Source organism: Sciurus carolinensis, chromosome 5, assembly GCF_902686445.1.
Source record: "Sciurus carolinensis chromosome 5, mSciCar1.2, whole genome shotgun sequence".
Lineage (NCBI taxonomy): Eukaryota > Metazoa > Chordata > Mammalia > Rodentia > Sciuridae > Sciurus > Sciurus carolinensis.
This window is the reverse complement of record NC_062217.1, coordinates 150,995,069-151,018,331: the sequence shown is the minus strand read 5'-3', so window position 1 is coordinate 151,018,331 and position 23,263 is coordinate 150,995,069. Positions and strand designations below refer to the sequence as shown.

At 42.9% G+C, this 23,263-nt stretch overlaps 1 protein-coding gene and 1 pseudogene across 3 annotated transcripts in view; one reads left to right on the top strand and one right to left on the bottom strand.

Annotated features, from left to right (window-relative positions):
• Sufu (SUFU negative regulator of hedgehog signaling) overlaps window positions 1-21,824 on the bottom strand; it is a 108,137-nt gene extending 86,313 nt beyond the window's left edge. For all 3 annotated transcript variants that reach the window (XR_007108757.1, XM_047552980.1, XM_047552981.1), the window contains exons 1-2: window positions 21,469-21,824; window positions 17,012-17,146 (exon numbers count right to left, since the gene is read on the bottom strand). Coding sequence is in view for 2 of the 3 variants with exons in the window: in XM_047552980.1 (XP_047408936.1) it covers window positions 17,012-17,146; window positions 21,469-21,650 (317 nt within the window). In the remaining variant the exon portion in view is untranslated. The remainder of the gene's footprint in view (window positions 1-17,011; window positions 17,147-21,468) is intronic.
• LOC124984878 (40S ribosomal protein SA-like) lies at window positions 9,272-10,158 on the top strand (annotated as a pseudogene).
• Window positions 21,825-23,263: the final 1,439 nt, after the last annotated feature.

Below are 23,263 nucleotides of genomic sequence, written 5' to 3'. Positions count from 1 at the left end.
ATGGGTACACCATGTCTCAGTTGAGCAATGAATGTTAAATGGCAATAATATTCCTATTGCCTCCAAAGAGATAATCTGGCCGAGACATTAAGCAAGCAGCACGATAAGATAGTATTAAAAAGCAATGAGCTTCCCTCTTAGTTATTATCAAAGTCGGATTCAAATATCTTAAAGTCATTTCCTTTGAGCCAATTTTGTTGCTGTTTCCTTTTTAGAGAAGTAGAACCAATAGTCAACTCCATTCTTCCTTTATACTAGTGCTGATATCCCACACCACGGGAAAGACTTCCTAAAATCCCCTTCCTCTTCCTGCCACATCATCCCTTTGCTTTCCTCACCAGTCATTGAATGTCCCATTCTTTATATTGCCTTCAAACTCTGCAAATTCATCTTGTCTCACTATCTTCCTCTCTTACTATAATGACCTTCTTTCTGTTCCAAAATTCCTCAAGGTCTCTCGTGCCTCAGGGTCTTTACACTAGCTCTTTTCACTGCCAGGGGCTTCATACAGTTGAATGACCAGGGGTCCCAGCATTGTACAAATCCAGGGAGCACCAAATGCACAAAATGATATAAACAGTGCACCTAGAATTATATGATGTGACAGCCCTGACTGCCACCTTGTCATTGAGTATCAGTTCAAAGCTTCAAGAAAGCAATTACTGATAACCGCAAAATGTTCCCTCTCCGCTGGGTACCCTCCAGTGTCTCCTCCCTGCTTCATTTACAACACCCATACATAAAGTAAAATAATTATTACATATTTCTTCCATAAGAATGTAAGACAGAGTAGAAACTTTGCCTGCCTTGCTCTATATCGTACCTCCAGTACTTAACAGAGCCCTGAACATTTAGAAAATGTGTTCTAAAAACTCACAGAAATAAATCAAATGCTTACCATACACTAAACACTGTGTCAGGTATGGGTTGGGGTATGCCGCCTCACCTCATCAAACCAGTTTTGGGCATTCTTACCCAAATCATAGACCACCTCCCAGAAAAAGGTTCCTACTCCTATGAAAATGTCCCTAAGTGTTCTGCTCTTTGGAGTTAGGGTCCAAACTGAAGAAATGCTCCTGGGTGAGCTAATGCTCAGGCTCAGGCTCAATGCTGGGATGGGAGACTCCTTCACCTCCAGGGGTAAGAGCATTTTTTTGCAACAGCCAGAGAAACCCCAAAAAGAAACCTATCTCCACCTTATTTATTTGTTCAGCAGATATCTCACAGACTAGGGAAATATAAGGTCATGATACACATACGTTACTACCCTCAGTGAATTTACACTCTTGTGGGGTGGAGTTCCCTGTGATAATTAAGTACTTTAAAGAGGAATTAAGCAGAAAGGGGGTGGTGCTTCATGGAGAGATATAGGGTCCCCCTTTTAAAGGAGGCAGCCAGGGAAGGCTTCACTGAAAAGTGGTATTTGAGGAAAGATCTAAAAAAGAGGTGAGCGAGTGAAGCATGGGGCTATCTGCAGGTAGAGCTTTCCAAGTGTGGGGACAGCAAGTGCAAAGTCCCTCAGGCAGAAGAGTACCTGGCACTTCAGAGGAACAGCAAAGGGACCACAGTGGAGGGAGGAGAGTGAGGAAGGGGAGAGACGCATCAGAGGTGGGGGACTGAAGAAGAGGGCACAAAACCTTGAAGGCTGTGGCATGTGGTTTTTACTCAAGTGAAAGAGGAAGTCAATGTATGGTTCTGAGCAGAGAAGTGACTAAACGGGATGCTGCAGAGACTGTCCCTGGCCAAAAAAACAGAATGAGGGATGCACATTATCAATGCTTCTTCAAAGCTGTGACTCCAAAGATCCCTACACAGCTACCACCTTCCTTCTGGGCCTTTTCTTTATGCAAAAGTCCTGGTTATGAGAATGAAAAATTGTGAAACTGGCTCCACAAGGGCGGGAATCCAGCATGTCTGCAACCTGATATATTGGAAAAGCTAGAGTGGTAAGGAGAAGGGGTTAGGGCAAGCCATGGTGTCGCCTGTCGGTTTTCACTGTTTTTTTCCCCCTCTAACCAGTCAAGTCTTTCAGAAACATTTAGGAGCAAAATCTGTCACAGGCAGAAAGTACAGCCAGCAAACTTACTCCTCTGGGACCAGAAGCCTAGACCAGACCCCATTATCCAGCAGTTATTTCTCCCCACAGCCATGGCATGTAAGCTCCTGACCTCATGTTCAAAGGCATGAGGACCGACAGAGGACATTTGTGGGCACAGGCAGAGCTCCAAGATGCCTCACGTATCACATGAAGATCAGTTGTAGAAAAACAGAAGTATCTCCTTGGTTGGCCTTCCTGTGACAAAGGTGATTCTATGACCAGGGACTCTGGGAGCTTGAATAACATGGGAGGGAGCAGGAAAGAAAGGGTCACTGTTTACTGATGTGCTGCTTCAAGTTCTGGAGCTCCCTGGGGAAGCTATTATGAACCCAAGTTCTCATTGGCAAATAGCAATTGGCCTAGTATCAAACATAGGCTGGTTGTTTCTGAGCCTTGGGAGCCCTGCTTGCAAAGAACCTTCCACTAGGCCTCAAGACACGGATTAGAAAAGAGAAGGTGGGAGGATCCATGATGACCTAAGGCTCTGAAGCTATATCAGGCCCACATCTTCACAATGCTCCCAATTCAAGGAACTTCAACCAAAAGACTAAAGCCTCCACGAGGACCAGGATCAGGTTTGTGCTATTCATTACCATATACCTCATACCCAGAACCACATCCCAACAATGATGCTCTGTGTAATGTATGAATGTCTGGCCCTCTAAAGAAGAGGGGCCAATGATGAATGCTGGGTGGAAACCATGAGGCCTGACTATCCATCACGCAGTAGACCCTGTACCAGGAAAGGACAGCAGGCCACCCTTTCTCTTAGATCCATTGTTCAGTCCAATTGCAAACACACAAAATTATTACACTATTTGATTTCCTATGTGTGACAGAAAGTCTCACAAATCATTTATTTCTGGCAAATACCTAAAAAGGATCTGACTACCTCTGGGCACTTGTGCTTGTAAATATTTTGTGAACCTTGGATACAAGAAGCCTGGGATACTCACTATCCTCTGCATTCATACACACAAGGAAGGAAGAAGTAAGGAGGTTCATGGTGTTCATTTCTAGGTGACACGGATCACCCAATCCTGACCTTTTTAAGGGGAAAACAGAAACAATATACCCTCAGGACTATTATGACCACCTGTGACAGTGAAGTTGTGATCTGGATTCAAAAGATCTAGGTATTAATTGAAAAGTAGGCAACAAGCATAGTTAATACACATGCTCCCTAGAGCATTCTGCACTGTTGTAAGAAGTCAAAGAGGCAAAAAAATAATGTAGCTAATATAACGTGGCAATCAGTAGGGGTCATCTTCCCAATCACATATACTGGTTCAGAATCTAGAAAGTCTAGTTGCAGGGTGAAGTTAAATTTGGAAAACAGTGTTATCCAGGTATCAGGGAAATCCTGGAAGATGTTAGGTCACACATAGCAGAAAGCCAATGCACAACTGGGACATTATGTCACTATGAATTATTTATAGAAATTAGCATAAGAATATAGACAGAAGTATAAACCAGCAGTGGTAGGATTATAAATAATTTTTTTCTCTAACTTTTTTTTCTAATTGCTAACATTTTTGGCAAAATGGTTCATTGTTTTTGTAAGTGAAAAAGGCAAATTTACAACTAAGAAGTTGGGCAATAATAATGGATATAAAAGGAAAAAGTCAGGCTAGAAAAGTTAGAGATTTTTGTCTTCATGTTGGGTCAACTAATACAGGGTGTTTCAGGTCTCACTGGAGCCTCAGAGGACCACAGTACACTCATTCTCACCTAAGACAAGGTTAAGTCTAATGAGGTCTGAGTGAACAAGTCTGTATACCAGTTTTTCTACAGTCTATACTGGGGACACAATCAATCTCAAACCCTGGGATTATGGTTGCAGTTCCCAGTACCAACCATACTTTATGGAAGACGACACATAGCTCAGGGATATAACTCAGTGGTAGAGCTCCCCTGGGTTCAACTACCAGTATAACACACACACACACACACACACACACACACACACACACGATAGCAGAACATATGAAAAGATGCCCAACAGTACATGTTGTCAGAAAAGTGCAAATGAGATAGGTATGGTGATGCATATCTGTAAACCCAGAGACTTCAGAGGCTGAGGCAGGAGGATCACAAGTTCAAAGCCAGTCTCATCAACTCAGCAAGGCCCTAAGCAACCTAGCAAGATCTTGTCTCAAAATAAAAAATAAAAAGGGCTGGGAATGTGGCTCAATGGTTAAGCACCCCTGGGTTCAATCCCCATTATCAAATAAATAAATAAATAATAAACTGAGGTACATTCACACAATGGATAAAAGGAAGTGAGCTCTCAAGATATAAAAATGAATAGAGGAACCTTAAAGGCACACTGCTTAGTGAAAGCAGTCTGAGAAAGCTGCATACCATATGATTCCAACTATATGGCATTTTGGAAAAGGCAAAACTGCAAAGACAATAAAAAAGTAGTGGTTTCTGGGGCTTAGGGAGGGAGGATCAATGAGCACAGAGAATTTTCAGAGATGATAAAACTACTATGTATGGTACTATGAGGGTGGATACACGACATGCACTTGTCAAAACCTAAAGAACTGCACAACAGGTGAACCCTAATGTAAACTATGGAGTTTAGTTAATAATAATGTATCAATATTGGTTCATCAATTGTTTCAAATGTATCACACTAGTGCAAAATGTTAAAACAGGGAACTATTGGCAGAGGAGAGAGGGAGATACGTAGAAACTCTGTATTATCTGCTCAAAGAAAAAAAATTTTTTGTTTGTTTGTTTATGCTCTGAATCAAACCCAGGGTCTCATATGTGCTAATCATGTGCTCTTGCTACATTCCTAACCATTCTGTTTTTTTTTTTTTTTTTTTTTTGGGTGCTGGGGATTGAACCCAGGGCCTTGGGCTTACAAGGCAAGCACTCTACCGACTGAGCTATCTCCCCAGCTCCTTGTTCAATTTTTTATAAACCTAAAACTGATTTTAAAAATAAACTGTTGGGGCTGGCTCAGTTGGTAGAGTGTTTGCCTCGCAAGTACAAGGCCTTGGGTTCAATCCCCAGTACTGCAAATAAATAAATAAACAAACAAACAAACAAACAAACAAACTGTTAAGGGGTAGGACTGTGGCTCAGTGGTGGAGTGCCTGCCTAGCCCATGGAGGCACTGGGTTCAATCCTCAGCAGCACATAAAAATAAATGAATAAAATAAAGGTATTGTGTCTGTCTACAATTACAAAAATATTAATAAATAATTGTTAAGTGGGTGCAGTGGCACACACCTGTAATCCCAGCCACTCGAGAGGCTGAGGCAGGAAGATTGCAAATTTGAGACCAGTCTCAGCAACTAGTGAGAACCTGTCTCAAAATTAAAATAGAAAAAGGGCTGGGGATGTAGCTCAGTGGCAAAGCATCCTGGGTTCAAATCACCAGTACCAAAATAAAAATGTGAATAAAAAATAAAAAATAAATTGTTAAAGGAATTAAAATGCAAAAAAAAAAAAAAAAAATTCCCATCAGCACTGATATAAGATCAAAGGAAAAAATATCCTCTCCTGGGTGGCAACATGTCTTTCTATCAGAATAAAAATTCTTCCCAGATTGGCACAGCAGACACCTAATTAGCTAGATGCTTGTGACATACTCCCAGTCTGGAAAAGTTCCTTATGTCTACAACCAGCCTGAGAGAGAATGATCTGATACCCCATAAATCCTGACCGATATGTTCCTGGCTACTGGAATACCAGGCACATTACTTACCACAAGAAGCATGGTCATGTGAACTTGTCAACAAAGCCAGTGAAATCACCTTTGCACTTTTAAAGAGTTACAGATGTGTATAGCTCAGTGGTTAGACTACATGCCTTGCGTGAATGAGGCCCTGGGTTCCATTCCCAGCATCATGAAAAATAAAAATGAAAACATAAAAAACAAAAACAAAAAAATTGCAGATTTTACTAATAACTTTTTTTCTAATTGGGAATTGAACTCTAGGGTGTTCCACTGAGCTACATCATCAGCTCTTTTTATTTTTATTTTGAGACAGGGTCTTGCTAAGTTGCTCAGGCTGGCCTCAAACTTGAAATTCTCCTGCCTCAGCCTGCCATGTAGCAGGGATTACAGGTAAGCACCATGGCACCTGGCACACCAGCAACTTTTTGAAAATAACTTCAGTTAAGGTTGCAGAAGACTTAACTTGAGAGATGACAGGATTGTCACCTACTGTCCAGTTGTAGCATCTTGATATTACCTAGCAGGGCCCTTTCTTCTCCACAAAGTTGCTTTGACATACAGCTCAACATTTCCCCTATAAGCAGTTCCTGGTTAACTCTACTCAGTTACGATCATACACTAATCCCAATACCTTTGAACTTAGGTGCATAGTTTTAACAGAGTTCTCTAGTGTTCTCTGTGAAGAGGTAGAGAATCCAGACTGTCTGGGTTTGTATCCCAGTTCCAGTATTTACTCACTGGGTGGATACATTCCTTGATATCTCAGCACCTCAGTGTCCTTACCTATAAAATAAGGAGAATAAATACTACTTCATAGAGTTATTCTGAGAATTAAATGAGTTTATATAAAGCACTTAGAATAGTATCTTGAGTAAAGTAAGGGCTGTGTGTTCCATTATCACTACATGTTTTAAGTTTCTTGAAGCACTGAAGATCACAGGGTGAGAGGAAATGGCCTCAGAGGCATAGGGAGACAGGCAAAACCAAAAGCTGCTCCCAGTCCCTAACCCTCATTGTCTTCTTCCTTCCTGGGACTTCACTCTCCCCACACCAAACTGGGGCTGGGATTTTTAAGGTCCACCATTAGGAGAGATTTCTCATTGAACCCTTACCCAAACACAACATCTTGTCTACTGTTCTGCCCGTAAAAGGACTCAACATAGCTTTGTTGGTGGGTGTACTGCACAGAAGGGAAGCCACTGAGCTGCCAAGTTATTTGGTTGAGGGAGGAGATCATCCCTCAGAGAGAAATGTCTGGAGTGATCCTGTCAGAGAGAACAGATTCAGAGATTAGAACTGAGGTCCAGAAACAGAAAATGTAGTAGCGTTAGTTATCTCAGAGGCAGGATATAGGAATGTATTTAGGAGGCAAAGGGCAAAGGCTAGAGTTGGGACTTCTGAATCAGAATGCTGGAAAAGGAAGATTCTGGCAAACTCAGAATCTAGACATAGGAGGTATGAGGGCCACCATTCAATGTAGAAAAAGTCATGACCTAGAAGATGGGAGCCTAGAAAGGTGGGTTGAACAGGGAAGAATCCTGGGACTGAAAGATCAGGTCATGTGAAGCCCATAAATGCTTCCAAATCTCCTCAAGAAGGAAAAAGAAATCTTCCTCGCAGCATTCTGGCCTGGCATTCACTCCCCAATCCTAGGTCTCTAGGACTTTTTCTTAAGTGAGTTGGACCAGGCCATCTAGAGACTCTTTCTAATTGTCCCTTAGCACTTAGGGTCTCTGAACTGGAGAAGTTGGAATCTCTGCCCCAAGAAGGAAAAGAAAATTCATGCTGAAAATGAAATGCTTTATAAAGGATGAAAAGTCACATGCCCACATAGATCTGCCAGAGCACCCACAAAGTCCTGGGTCTTCCTGTGGCTATGAAGAAAAAGAATTCTCCTTAACATTTTAAGTTCAAAGACTAGGGCCTAAAATCCAATCCAGTGTGTCAGCTCTGGCATCAGGGAGAGTTCTAGGGCCCCCGATGCTCCAGGGCTAAGATCAAGGGTACTCCACTCTTTTTACGTGGCCTGGATCCATGTCCTTAGCAGAGAACACCACCATTTCACAAAGTCATCCTGAAACTAAACACCTCTGAGAGGAAAGGCAGAGAGACCAAGTCTTCTCAAGTCTGCTAAACCTAGCCAGGCAATACTGGGACCTGACATCTGCAGGTGGCTTAGTAAGGTACTCCAGTGAGAGCTAGGAGGAAATCACAGGCTCAAAGAGAGGAAGGACCTGTGGGGCACTGTCGTGCATGACAGTAATCACAGTGACTCAGCAGGCTGAGGCAGGAGGATTGCAAGTTCGAGACCAGTTTCAGCAACTTTTTATTTTGAGATTCTGTCTCAAAATAAAAAATAAAAAGGGCTGGGGATGTGGCTCAGTGTTTAAGCACCTCTGGGTTCAATCTCCAGTACCAAAAGAAGAGGTGGGTGGGGGGTGGAGAGAGAGGACCAAGTTCCCAAACAGGTGTTTACAGCAAAGTCAGAATTTCTATTGGGAACCCTTGGGGATAAAATAGTATGTTAAAAAGTTCCTGCAAACTAAACTTTGAGGAGGGAAAATTAGCATTTCTCAACTGTAGGGGACCAAGGCTACACTAAACAAAAAACAGAAAAGTTAATCTGTGTCCAGTGTTTTAATAAATAACTTATGTGGGGCAGAGCCCACTAGGAAGAACAGGAAGGGAAAAGGAGAAACTCACCAACAGAATGGAGGCAGCCACAGGAAACTGACCAGCAGCAGTTCCAGCCCCCAAGGGACTTGAACTACTTCAAACTCCAGTGGGCATGCCTGCCAACAAGGCAATATTTGTGGGGCAGGACTTAGATCTCCCATGGTGGTGAGGTGTGGCTTCTATCCCTGGGCAGCATTTGAGCCAACTCCACAAAAAGACTGTCTTTGGAACTAGCCTGATATGTACAACAGATGACCTGCTCCGGTGGAATCCCACCAGGGAAATCAGTCTGAATTCACAAGCACGCTTTCCAATTAGCCAGTCTCCAGAACCGTGGTTAAGGGCCCCCTGCAGTTTTTGTCCAGCCAGAGCTGCTGGCTATAGCAGGGCCAGCCAGAAATCCTCAGAGAGGAGCACTGAAACCACCCCTTCTGCAGCCCCCTGTATCCCCATATTCGATCCACAGCTGCTTGGCCACAAAGGAAAGGCCAGAGCTGTAGGTTTCCAACAAGCACTTGGCAGCTGAGGTTCAGCTGTCTGACACCTCCCAAGTCACTTGGATAGGACAGTGAAGCACTGAAATCAGTTGAGTGTAGTCTCTGGCTTCCTAGAAAAGTCATCTGCTCTCCCTGTGGCTGCCCTGAGCTAGAACCTGTGCCATTTCTCCAACTTCAGAAATAGCCTCTTCCAGGCCTGATCTACTCTTAGAAATTAAAAGTAGAGCTTTCCACGCTACCCAGGGAGGGGTCCATATGGCGTTGTTCTTGATTCCCATTGTAACTTAAAGAGAAACTGTCACAATGTCCGGAGCCCTTGATGTTCTGCAAATGAAGGAAGAGGATGTCCTCAAATTCCTTGCAGTAGGAACCCATTTAGGTGGCACCAACCTTAATTTCCAGATGGAACAATATACCTATAAAAGGAAAAGTGATGGCATACACATCATAAATCTGAAGAGGACCAGGGAGAAGCTTCTGCTGGCAGCTCATGCCATTGTTGCCACTGAAAATCCTGCTGATGTCAGTGTAATATCCTCTAGGAATACTGCCCAGTGGGCTGTGCTGAAGTTTGCTGCTGCCACTAGAGCCACTCCTATAGCTGGCCACTTCACTCCTGGAACCTTCACTAACCAGATCCAGAAGTCTTCCAGGAGCCACGTCTTCTGGTGGTTACCGATCCCAGAGCTGACCGCTAGCCTCTTACAGAAGCATCTTATGTCAATCTGCCCACCATTGCTTTGTGTAACACAGACTCTCCTCCGTGCTACATGGACATTGCCATTCCATGCAATAATAAGGGAGCTCATTCCGTGGGTCTGATGTGGTGGATGCTGGCCTGAGAAGTTCTGCACATGCATGGCACCATTTCCCATGAACACCCATAGGAGGTCATGCCTGATCTCTACTTCTACAGAGATCCTGAAGAGATTGAAAAGGAAGAGCAGGCTGCTGCTGAAAAAGTTGTGACCAAGGAGAAATTTCAGGGTGAATGGACTGCTCCAGCTTCTGAGTTCACTGCTACTCAACCTGAGGTTGCAGACTGGTCTGCAGGTGTGCAGGTGCCCTCTGTGCCTATCTAGCAGTTCCCTACTGAAGACTGGAGTGCCCAGCCGGCCACTAAAGACTGGTCTGCAGCTCCCACTGCTCAGGTTACTGAGTGGGTAGGAACAACCACTGAGTGGTCTTGAGCTGTTCTGCAGATACTTATTAAGCAAAATGAAAATAAGGTTATAGAAAATAAACACCAGTTTCTTTAAAAAAAAAGAAGAAGAAGAAGAAGACGAAAGAAATTAAAAGTAGAAGGGTAGTTACCAGGGGTCTGGAAGAATAGCTGGGGAAAGGATGGTTTGAAGTTGATCAGTGAGAACCAAGTTGTAGTTAGATAAGTAAAAAGTTCAATGTGCTACTGTACACTAGGGTGATTTGTAATATATGTTTCAAAAAGCTATATAAGAAAGGATTTTGAATATTTTCATCATAAAGAAATTATAAATATCTGAGAAGATAGATATATTTAACCTGATTTAAACACTACACAATATATAATGTACGTCACATTTTACAATTTTTATGTACCAGTCAAAAAATAAATTTATAGCACTCTTGGGAATAGAGCTCAGTGGTAAAGTACGTAGGATTCCCAGAACTCAAAAAAATAATAATTTATAATTCATAGTATCTAAATGAATAAGTAAATAAGTAATTTAACTTAAAAATAATCTTTTTTTTTTTTTTTTTTTGGGCGGGGGTGCTGAGGATATAGCTCAGTTGGTAAAGTGCTTGCCTTGCAAGCACAAGGCCCTGGGTTCTATCCCTAGCACTGCAAAAAAAAGAAAAATCTTTTTTGTGGGTAGAAGGAATTGAACCCTGTGGCGCTTAAACACTGAGCTACATCCCCAGCCCTTTTTATTTTTTATTTTGAGACAGGGTCTTGCTAAGTTGCCCAGGCTGGCCTCGAACTTGAGATCCTACTACCTCAGCCACCCAGGTCACTGGGATTACATGTGTGCCACAGCGCCCAAACAAAAGAACTTTTTGATCCAAACAAGTGCTCTCTTGCCCTGATTCCTTTAGTGAATGAGAAAAGGAAAAGAGCCTTGGAGAAAATGGCCATGCCACAGTTCATTCAATCAGTTCGCTCCTTTACCCTTCCTAGCGTTACCAGGACCTACCTCCTGAGCAAGAAAAAATGCCTAGGAAAAAAATGCAAACCTTCTTGCCTTTCTACCCTCAACAAGCTGTGAAGAAAAAGAAAGATCCCACTAGGAGGATGCGATTAACTGAGTAAAATAGAAAGGCTAAATGGTATTGTAGCCAAACCTCACTTTGGGATCACCAGACCTGGCTTTTTATTTACTAGCTGTACGACAGCTTCTCTGAACTGCTCTATCTATATGCAAGAGGCAATAAGAATTCATCATGCGAGAATTATTATGATACACAATATATATATGTATATATGAAACATATGATATATATATGTATATATGAAACATAAAACGATATATATAAAGAATTTAGCACTAGCTGGGCACAGGGTTACCCCTGTAACCTCAGCAACTTGGGAAGCCTGAGGCAGGATGATTGCAAGTTCAAGGTAAGCCTGGGCAACTTGGTGGGACCCCATCTCAAAATGGGGTCATCTCAAAATGAGCCAGGTGTGGTGGCACATGCCTGTAATCCCAGTAGCTTGGGAGGCTAAGATAGGAGGATCACAAGTTCAAAGCCAGGCTCAGCAACTTAGTGAGGCCCTAAGCAACTTAGACTATCTCTAAATAAAATATAAAAAATAAAATAAAATATGAAAAAGGGCTGGGGATGTGGCTCAGTGGTTAAGCACCCCTGGGTTCAATCTCCAGTACCAAAAATTAAAAATAAAAATAAAAAATAAATTTAAAAAAAGGACTGGAGACATAGCTCAGCTGTATAGCACACCTGGGTTTAATCTGCAAGACCACCAAAAAAAAAAAAAAAAAAAAAGTACTAACCTGGATGATAGAAAAACCTATTTGGAAAGAAAAAAAAAAGCATGCTTATATTATATTATTAAAGAAAAAAAATGGAGCTGGAGCTATGACTCAGTGGGAGAGCACTTGCCTAGCATGTGTGAGGCACTGGGTTCAATCCTCAGCACTGCATAAAAATAAACAAAGGTGTGTGTCTATCTGCAACTAAAAATAATTAAAAAAAAAAAAAATGTCCCATTCCTTCCTATCCCTCAACCACAAGATATTACACAGAACAGTGGGGATTTGGGGAAACCATATTTTGACCTGCACTTCTCATTAATCAGCCCATGTTCTTTGGCAACTACTATACCTTCCTCAAGTGTACAATTAAGGAAGACAGATTAATGTTTCCAAAGTGTGAAACTTGTCTATGACAATAAATAATAGTGGATACTAGATCAATTTACCAAATAAAAAGTTCCCTTTTCGATTGTCTTTCAACTTTTCTGATCCTATGGAGAGGATTTCTATTTGGTATTTAAATGTCTTTTTAGCATCTTTCCCATACTTGGTAATCTCTTGAATAAACAGAAATCTGGCTTAGAACCTTCTGGACAGGCCACAGAATTAACCTATGATTTAATAATGCTGTTTTGTAATCATTGCTTATTTCCATAATTACCTTAGACTATAAGAAGTGATATTAATTTTCACGCATGGCAGCAATTTAACTTATTTATTTATTTTTGGTACCAGGGATTGAAACCAGGGGTGCTTAACATTGAGCCACATCCTTAGCCCTTTCTAATTTTTAACTTTGAGACAGGATCTCGACAGTAGCTTAGGGCCTCACTAAGTCACTGAGACTGGCCTCAAAATTGTGATGTTCCTGCCTCAGCCTCCTGAGTTACTGGGATTATAGGCACGCACCACACCCAGTGTAATATTTAGCTTTTAAAAGTATATCTCGGGGACTGGGGTTGTAGCTTAGTGGCAGAGTACTTGCCTAGCACGTGTGAGCTGTGTTCAATCCTTAGCACCACATAAAAATAAATAAATAAAATAAAGGTACTATGTCCATCTACAACTAAGAATATTTTTTAAAAAAAGCATATCCAGTAACAATGAATTCTGACAATATGTATAATTACAATGTACCAATGAAAAATATGGAAAAAAGTAAAAATTTTGCAAAAAGTATACTCATGTCAGGTAAATAAAAAAAAAACAAAAAAGGCTGGGTGTGGTGGAGCATCCCTGTAATCACAGCAACTTGGGAGGCTGAGGCAAGAGAATTGCAAGTTTGAGGACAGCCTGGACAATTTAGTTAGAACCTGTCTCAAAAACTTTTTTTAAAAAGAGCTGAGGAGGGCTGGGGAGATAGCTCAGTTGGTAGAGTGCTTCCCTTGCAAGCACAAGGCCCTGGGTTCGATCCCCAGCACCACAAAAAAAAAAAAAAAAGAGCTGAGGATATAGCTCAGTGATGGCACCCCTGGGTTCAATTCGCACTACTGCAATAATAAATAAATGAAAGTAAAAATATATCTATGTCAATTTTTTTAAAAGGAGAGGACAATTTAAAAGCAGCATAAAATAATTGTGATGGTGGCACTAGAAGTTTTGAAAACATAGATTTTGTAGTCCTAACCGTCAGTATTGGTACCCTGGAGGGAGAGGCTGCAGATCACATCCCAGCCCCTCCTGCAAGGTTCCTCTTTAGCGTCAGCTCCTCCATGGAGCCTCTTCCAATCCAGTGGCCTGATTAAAAGTCACTCCCTCCACTGTGTTCCCAGATCATGTTCTACACCCATGGATTTAAGCATTTATTAATAGCCATCTCTTCATGTTTCTCCTCTAGAATGTGAGCACCTTGAGACAGGAGTTATGTCTTACTATCTTGTCCACAAGACATTATGATGCTCTGTATCTGACACACAATAGGTACTTGATGAATATATGCTGAAAAAATAACCTAATGTTTCTCCCCCTTTTTTTGTTAAATGAGAAAACAAAAGACAGTGGAAGAAGAATGTTGTCAGAGATCCCTGTGCTATAACTCCAATCCAGCACCTGTTATCAACTACACTGGGTAGCAGAACACATTTCTGACCTCAGCTTCAAGTACCATGTTAAATAAGAATTCAGTAATTTTTTTTTGGGGGGGGGAATAAGGGATTGAAAAGCATTAGGCTTTGGGAACAGAGGCATTTTACCACCAAACTACATCCCCAGTCCTTTTTTAATTCTTTATTTTGAGATGGGGTATAGCTAAGTTGCCCAGGCTAGCCTTAAACATGGGATTCTCCTGCCTCAGCTTCCCAAATCTCTAAAATTACAGACGTTCACCACCATCCTAGCTCCATTTAAAGTGATCCTAGATCACTTTAAAGAGATCTCACCACATGCAGTGTTTGGAAAAGCAAATCATTCTTCAAGAAACTTACCATTATCAAGAAGAAACCACTCATACCGGCACAAGGTCAATTATAAAGGCATTTGTGACAGCACAGAGTGGAACTGGGTAAATATCTGAGGACATTCCTTCCATTTCCTTCTAGTGGCAAATGAAATGGTAAAAATACTAGGCTTGAGCTGGGGTTGTAGCTCAGTGACAGAACACTTGCCTGACATGTGTGAGGCACTGGGTTCAATCCTCAGCACCACATAAAAATAAATAAATAAAAATAAAGGTATAGTGTCCATCTACAACTAAAAATATTAAACAAAAATACTAGGCTTAAAAAATGAGGTTAGAGTTCAAATAGAGGTCTCGCTCTTATCATACATGACATAGGCATATCAGAGCATTTTATCATAAGGAAATAATACACATGTAAGGGAGTAGTGTTAAACTACAGAAAACAGTAAGTTAGACCTTATTTCAAATTCAGAGATTGGTCCTACCAAAATATGGACATTTCTCTATTACATTTAGCATGTTTTTTGGGGCCTTAGGCACACACCTAGTAAGTAGATAGACTGGAAGAATCTTTAAGCTACGTAGGAAATAGTATTCTTTTAACTAGAATAAATCTGTCAACAGGTTAGTTACATTAAATATTCTCCGTAGGTTCTTATTAAAAATATAAATTAAAACCCAGTATGGTTCCTTTATTCTCCACATCGATTTACTATTCTATCTCCACTATTAATACTGTAATGCAGGGTCCCCATTCAGGCAAGTTTAAATCCCTGTTCCCAAAGCATTAGGCTGATACTACAATGAATCCACGGAAGGCTGAAAAGGCAGATAGGGCCCAGACATTGCTCCCAACCTGTAACCAGCAGGCGATGAGGCCTGGGCCTCTGAGCTTAATAAGAGGAAAGAAGAAGTGGGGTTGGGCCTGTAGTCAGAGTTGGTGTAGCCCAGTGGTTACAAGCTCAGACTTTAGAATCAGAGAGCCCAATTCAATACCAGCTCATTTATAGTCTAGATGTGAGACTTTAAACAATTCATTTAACTTTGAGAGAGTCAGTTTCTTCATCTATAAGAGGGAGAGAATAGTGGGGTACAGTGGAACACACCTGTAATCTCAGCTAGTCAGGAGAATAAGGCAGGAGGATAACAAGTTTAAGGCTAGCTCAGCAATTTGGTAAGATCCTGTCTCAAAATAAAAAAAAAATAATAATAAAGGGCTGGGGATGTGGTACAGTGGTAAAGCACTACTGAGTTCAATCCCTAATATTGGGGTGGTGGGGGCAGAGTGGGGAAAGACTATGGACTCTCAGGGCTAGAGAAATAGCTCAGTGGTCATGTGCTTGCCTACTATGTGCAAGACAATGGGTTTAATCTCCCGTTCCACAAAAAAAAAAGAAAAGAAAAAAACAAGGATATGGAGTCTTGGGCCAGACTACCTGCATGCAAGTCCTGGCTCTGTCAGTTAAAAAACTTCTTTGTGTCTCAGTTTCTTTATGTGCAAAGTAGGGTGAATATTACCATCTACCAGTTTTATAGAGTTAATGTGAAAATTAAATTCATTAGTAACATATAAAGTGACTAGAAGAATAGCTGGTCCCTAATCAGTACTTAATAAAAATTGTTACCTTTTCTTTTTCAGTACTGAGGATTGAACCCAGCAGCACTCTACCATTGAGCTATATACCCAGCTCTTTTTACCTTTTATTTTGAGAGAGTGTGTCACTGAGTTGCCCAGGCTGGCCTTGAACTTAACAATCTTCCTGCCTGACCCTCAGAAGTAAAGGATTTACAGGTTTGTGACACCACACCTGACTATACTGTTACCTTTTATAATTATTTCGATTGTAGCTATTGTTTAAGAAAATTTAATACTAAGTTGATTATGTTTAACGTGGAATTAAAATGAAATGTGTTTGCTTTCCCTAAACACAAATTAGTTGATTATAGAGGGAAAGAGGTGTACAATTTAAAAGTGTGCAAGGCAACAAATGGAAGTAGACCAGGAGAAAACATATGCTGTTGATAATCTAAGCACAGATTATGCAAGTGTAAAGAAAGTAGGTAAAGCTGAGGTGGGAGGATCCCTTGAACCCACGAGTTTGAGGCCATCCTGAGTAACAGAGCAAGACCTGTCTCAAAACAAAACTAAACAAAAAAACACACAAAAAAAATAAATAAAACATGAAGTAAGTAAAATGGATAAAGGGATAGAGAGAGAAATATATTTGTGAAAAAGTAAATACAGTAAAAGATTAATGGTAAAATCTGAGTTGTGGATATATTATGAGTGCTTGCTGCAAAATCCAATTTTGCTTTATGTTTAAATTTTTTCATAGTAAGCTGGTCGGGGTGGGAGGAAACAGAGGCATCAGCCTGAGTTCTGGGTCAGAGTCATGCTGCCTGTCCTCAAATCCCAAATTCCATAGCAAACTTGGAAAAACCTGGTGGTTTTGGAACTCTTGCTCATCATCAATACTTTCCTACAGCAGAGGAGCAGTGTTCAGATGCTAGCCTACACCACCTCAGCACAAGAAGATATAAGCAGAGAGGTATTACCTGAGAAGTGTCAACCTCACAGCACTGACATTATCACCCCTACTCAGGAAAACCTCAGAAATAAGGCTCAAGGGTAAGGAATGGTAGGTGGAGAGTAGACTGGTGGGACACACTCACTCATGGACTCTGTTGTCACCATAGAGATCACTCAGGCCAAAGCTGATGTAGTGCCAGTGCTCAGGAATGTTGGCAGAAGGGCTCCCCATGTTCCTGTACATGCTAACATAGTCCAAAGGGTCTGGGCCACCCAACCTGAAAAAGACAAAAAACAGGGGTGTCAGTGTGATCCTGGAAAGCAGACAATGTCAAACTAAGGGACTCTGCTTTGCAAATCCAAAGGCCCCCTCCTGGAGGAATCTGGGACAAAAGATAACTAAAAAGAGGCTACACCTCTCTGGGAATGAGACCAAGGGATAAGCAGCTGAGGCTGCCCAATTCCACATGCACAAGAAGCTCCATTCTCTTACCTCCAACAGGCAGGGCCTCTTTTAGAAATAAAACTGACTCAGTGGTTGCCCATTTTGCTTTCTCCTGTTTCAAATTACCGATCCCAAATGGGATTGGCAGGGATTAACTCTTCTTCTATGGTGCCTGTAAACATGCCAAGCTTCGAGGCAAGAGGTGCATCGGTCAATCAATTGGCCTCTGCTGAATGACCATCCGGAGCATCCCCAATGGGCATTGTTCCTGGAAGCAGAGGCTCCGCTCCACGCCTGCCTCTTAGACAGCTAATTCCTGAAAGACTATATTGTGCCCTATGTTAATTACAGTTTGTTCTAAACAAACCAAAAGCCTCTAGTCCGAGCAGACCCTGGCCTGCACCCCATAGACCAAAGCTGGTCTTTTATCATTGTAAGTGACAAAGGCCAAACTTAGGATAGTTCAGCTCTGCACAGAGAACGGCAGCAGGAACCAGGCTGAGCTGTTTGAGTGCCTGCATCCAGATGATCCCAGGAGACCGCTGCCTCAAAGATAGAGCTGGGACATTAAATGACTTGGGGCCCTGAGGACCACATTAAATTTCCCTTGTAATTCAACAGAGAAGCAGTTGAGGAAGAGATTCAGTCATTATCTCACTCTGAGAATTTAATTCAATAAGGGTTCCCTTTAGTAGCATAATTAGTGCTTTAAAAAAAATCTTCAGAATGGACAGGGAAACTTGGTAGACTTGAAAATCTGACTAAATGGAAACCATCAGCTGAAGGAAGTCTGCATTTAGCCACAAACGCTGCTTTTGAGCTGCCCCAATACTAGATCATCCCACAGGCTGCAAAAACTTGTTGGCCCCTGGGACACTGATAGAGCGCACTCTGAAGGTGGGTTAGTTGCTGAAGAGAAACCAACAACCAAACAGAAGACAGACAGGCAATTCCAGCACTATTTTAACACTATTTAAAACCAGTCAGTTGGGCTGCAGATATAGTTCAGTAGTACAGTCCTGGGTTCAATACCCAGCAGTAAAAAAAAAAATTAAAAAGTAGGTCTTGTTATATCCTCTTTGCAAGGATATCATTTGCCTTTGTAGAACTCCTTATTTTTCTGCTAAGAAAGATGTTATTTGGGCTGGGGTTGTGGCTCAGTGGTAGAGCTCTTGCCTAGCATGTGTGAAGCACTGGGTTCGATTCTCAGTACCACATATAAACTTAAAAAATGATAATAAAGGTCCATTGACAACTAAAAAAAATTTTTTTAAAGAAAGATGTTATTTATAGAACTTGTAAGAGAGTTATTATAAATAGTTTAGAATCTCAACTGAGTTAGGAAAAAAGAAAAATCTTTACGTCTACCCCAACTCTAACTTCACTAAATCATGTGACCAATTCCAAGATCAACTGAACTTAGACGTCTACAGGGGGAAGGAGGAAAGAAAAGGGTAAATATCCCTGGAAGAACCTCATTATGGCTACAGAACCCCAGAACAGATGGAAGTGACTACAAGTCCCACAACTGCTCCAGTTTCCTGCTGCAAATTCCCAATTCTGCCCCTCCTATAGCTTAGGACCATACAGCAACGAGCCGTGAAACTGTGTTCATCATTCCCTGCTCCAACTGCCACACCACTGTGGCACTCCTGCCCACCAAGTTTCCCAGGAGGATGTCACATTAAGAAGAAGCTTACTAAGAGTCAAAGAATGACCAAGAGTCAGATAAAGCCCCATCCCCAAGCTCAGAGTGTTCTGTTCTACTACTCAGACTCAGGTGAGTATGTGGAAAACAATCAATTTTACACTTGGAAATAGATGTTACCCAGGGACCCAGAGTATCTTTCACCTTAATTCCTCAAACATCTGACTTTTCTCCACAGGGCAGTTGCGAGACTGGCATGGAGCCAGGGCACAGGCTCTGCTTTTCTGCTTTGATCCTTGCTCATCAAAGTCTCAGTTTTCAACGAAGATGTCCCTGTTGGCCAGGGACCACTTGCCAAAGAGCCACCCCTCCACTGTAAAAAGAATTCCAAGGCACCCTGGGTCACAGCCAGACCCAGGCAGCCTGGGTCAGTCATCCTCTTACAAGAATTCCAGAGGATGGTGGGATTCCAAATATAAGGGATATGAATTAATTTCAGTACCTTGATTTTGTAAATTCCACCCCTCCACCTGAATCTTAGAAAGAACCACATACTGAGCTGTTCTTGGATTTTTCTGCATCTAGGTGGAATTTCTAATTTTCAAAGCGCTATACAATCCTCCTTATTTGTAACTGTATGCTGGCCCATCTCTAAACATGGCCAGGTAACAAGCTTGCTGCAAGAATTAAAAATACTGCTGTATTAGTAATACTAACTATTCTAACTTCTTTGCATGGTGCTTCAATATCTTTTACACACAACTCTAACCTTGATGACTGCTTGGGGACATAAAAACAGTTGCCCTATGTAGGGATTTCTCAAACTCGAATGAGACCTGAACAAACAACATGGCAGAGCCAGCCCCACTTTTCTTAGGACAGGGGACAAGTTCATCACAACACAATTAAATACAGAGGTGCAATTAGAACAGGTGATTAAATTAGCAAGAGCTGCTTTCCACTCAGAAGCACTCTTCAAAAACTCCTCTCACGTAAAGAAAAGTTTGCCAGAGTGGACTGCACTGCCTGCCACACATTCTTCCAGCTACAAGGACAGAAAAGAATGCTCCGCATGCCCCCCCCAACCCACCCCTTACAGAGTAGGTGGCTAATGACCAGGTCCTTCACATTGTCAACCTTCTCTGCATTCTCTCATTGACAGAGGGTGCTGGCCTCAGCCTCAGCCCTGTACAGCCTAGTGACTGTCATCTCCAGAGGCAGTAAGAAGTTGTCATGGAGAAGACTCAGTCCTAAAAGGAGAGGTAACCAACAAAGACATTCACTTCTCCCATCAGGTCTACCCACTGCCATCAGCCAAACAGCAGCCTGAACAGATCTTTAGGACCCTCTGAAGGGGATCTTCTAATACAGTGCCTGCATGAATGTAATCTTGGACGGATTCAACCATTTCCTCAGTCAACTTTTGGTCCTCAAAGACCATAGAACAGGCTATTTTCAACAGTCTTCATAACACCTGTTTTGCCTGAAGGCTAAAGTAAAAACAGGTTGCAAACAATGGGAAAAAAAGACCATTCGTACACCAAGGGCAGCCCATCAGCAAAATGACCCTTAACGGAGTGACTTAAAGGTTACCCTGGGCTTCCCAGGGAAACTGCTGCCTAAATTCTGAAGCTGTGAACAGGAAGCTCCTTTTAATGTCCTATGACATTTCTTTCCTCCCTGCCCACGAACCAGGTCTCCATTATTTACTTCCCACTGGAAGTGGGAAGCTGTGGTTCTCTTCCATCCTGAGTCAAACCATGGCTCGCTCTGCTCCTGATCTTAACTAACGTCTTAAAGCAAAGCAGCTGCAAAGCCAAAAGGAAGTTCTGCAGAGAGAAAGAGAACTGTGCAGAGTAAGCAAAAAGTTTATCAGGAAGAGTTGCTCCATCAAATTTCAAAAGCAACAGCTTTGCATTGATACAACCTAGGAGCTCAAACCGAAGGTATCAAAAGGAGGCCTCCTCCATATCTCTTTACAAGCACAGCGCTCTCATCTTGCTCGGCTCATAACCCACAAGAGAGTCCCAGGGACCCCAGACCCGCTCCTAGCCCATGCAGACTCTTGCCCTCTGAGCTTCTCCAGCCTCGCTCCTCCAAAGCCCTCTCATATGCTCCCCAGGCCCCGCCTCGCCTCCCCCATCCCACTTCAGCCGCCCCCTTGGCTTCCCCTCGTCCACTAATGACCCCCTAAAGGCGCCCCCTCCTTTCACCACGTTTACAATTCCCTCTCATACCGTTCCCCCTCTGCTCCGACACACACCCCCAGTTCTCACTCTATTCTCTTAATCTCGGTTAACCCTTCAGTACCCACAGGCTCCGTTAACCCCATTGTCCCCATTCCTAACTTCAGCCTTAACTCATTCCCTCGCAGCAGGAAGCCCTCCTTCCCAGTGCCTTAACCATTCACCTCCCCTCCACCTCCTCCCCCTCCCGCAAATTATTTCGCCCCGGGCGCTCTAAGCCTTCCCGGCCCGCCACTGTCCTCCCCGCGGCCCTGGGCATACCAGTACTTGACGATAGCGGTAACCTGGAGGGGGTTCGGCTGGTCAGGGTAAAGGCGGCGGCACTCTCCGTAGATGGCGTGCAGACCCGGGGGGAAGAGCGAGGCGAAGGCCGGAGGGGCAGTAGGGCCAGGGGCCGGGGGCGCGGTGGGGCCGGGGGCGCCGCTAGGCCGCAGCTCCGCCATCTGGGTGCGTAGGGCACTGTGGAAACCCGGGAGGACAGAGGAGGGCGAGTGTACTGACCCGCCAGCGGGCGGACTCAGTGGGTGCGACTCCCGGTGGCGACGGGGGTGCAGCGAGGTCTAGCACCGCGCCTGCGCACCGTGCACCGTCCGCCCAAGCCGTCGCCGCCTCGGAGTCTGCCAGAGGGTGCCTCGGGGCCGCGGGGAGCTAGAGGAGGCGGGGCGCGGCGCGCCCTGTCCCACCACTCATTGGTTAATGTTTTTGCCAATCACAGGTGGGGGAGGCGTGAGTTGACAATAAGCTCCGCCTCCCAATCACTGTATCCGAAGGCTCTTGGTCTCCCCCTAATGTTAGGAGGAACCCTGGTTTAAATAGAGATGAAGCATCTTTTTGAAGTGCTAGGGTCCCACGATAGCCCTGGGAAATGCGCCGACAAAGTGCTTGTCACTATTTTGCTGACACGCCTTCTGACAACAATTTAAACATAAATCTGAAACAGATTGGTACATTTGTTCGTTTGGCATTAGTTTAAACAGACTTTTTTCCCCCAATGCTGGGGATCATACCTAGGCCCTCGCTGGTCTTGGCTTGCTGTAGATTATAAATCTTAATACTTACGAGTGCTATTGACAAAAGGGCCCCTACGACTTGAAAGGAAGAAGTAATCCAGAGAAAAAATGCAGTAGGCTCTTTTGAAAGCATTGGATATATAACTTCTCTTCACCTCCATTTTCTCACCCATCAGGGTCAATCCCTGCTCCTCATAAAAATTCAAGAGATACTAGAGCAGTTCCCAAACCCTTAGACGATGTTTTAGTCACCAAAACATCACCTATACCAGAAGTTCCAAATGCGAACCCTAGCCCAGCATGGTGGTGCACGCATGTTAATCCCAGCGACTCCTGCAGGCTGAGGCAAGAGAATCACAGGTTCAAAGCCAACCTCAGCAAGTTTGTGAATCCCTGGCCTACTTAACAAGACTCTGTTTCAAAATTTTAAAAATAAATAAAAAGGGTTGGGGATGGGGTTCACTGATTTCAATCCCCGGTACCAAAAAGAAAAGAAAGACAAATAAGTCTCCATGGCATACTCCTGTAAACCCAGTGGTTTGGGAACTGAGGCAGGAGGATCGCAAGTTCAAAGCCAACCTCAGCAATTTAGAGAGGCAGTCTCAAAATAAAAAATAAAATGGGCCGGGAATGTGCTTCAGTGGTTAAGTGTCCCTTGATTCAATCCCTGGTACCAAAATGAAACAATAACTCAGACAATGTTTGCCTGTTACAAAGTTTACCCCTATTCAGGAGAAAGTGCGAAAAGAAATGACAATGTATAATTTTTTTCTTCTTCTTCAAGCTAAGTGTATGCCATTTATTTTTCCTTTTAGGAATATGTCTTTCCTCCGTGTGTGTGTGTGTGACTTAGAATTTCCTTTGAATGTAAGATACGAGAAGATGTTATATACTTATAGACCCAAATAAAATAGCAACCTTATATAGTCCAAAAGAAGGGATAGGGGAGCCGGGGACGGTGGCGCAAACCTGTAATCCCAGAGACTCCAAAGCCTGAGGCAGGAGGATCGCAAGTTCGAGGTCAGACTCAGCAACTTAGTGAGAAC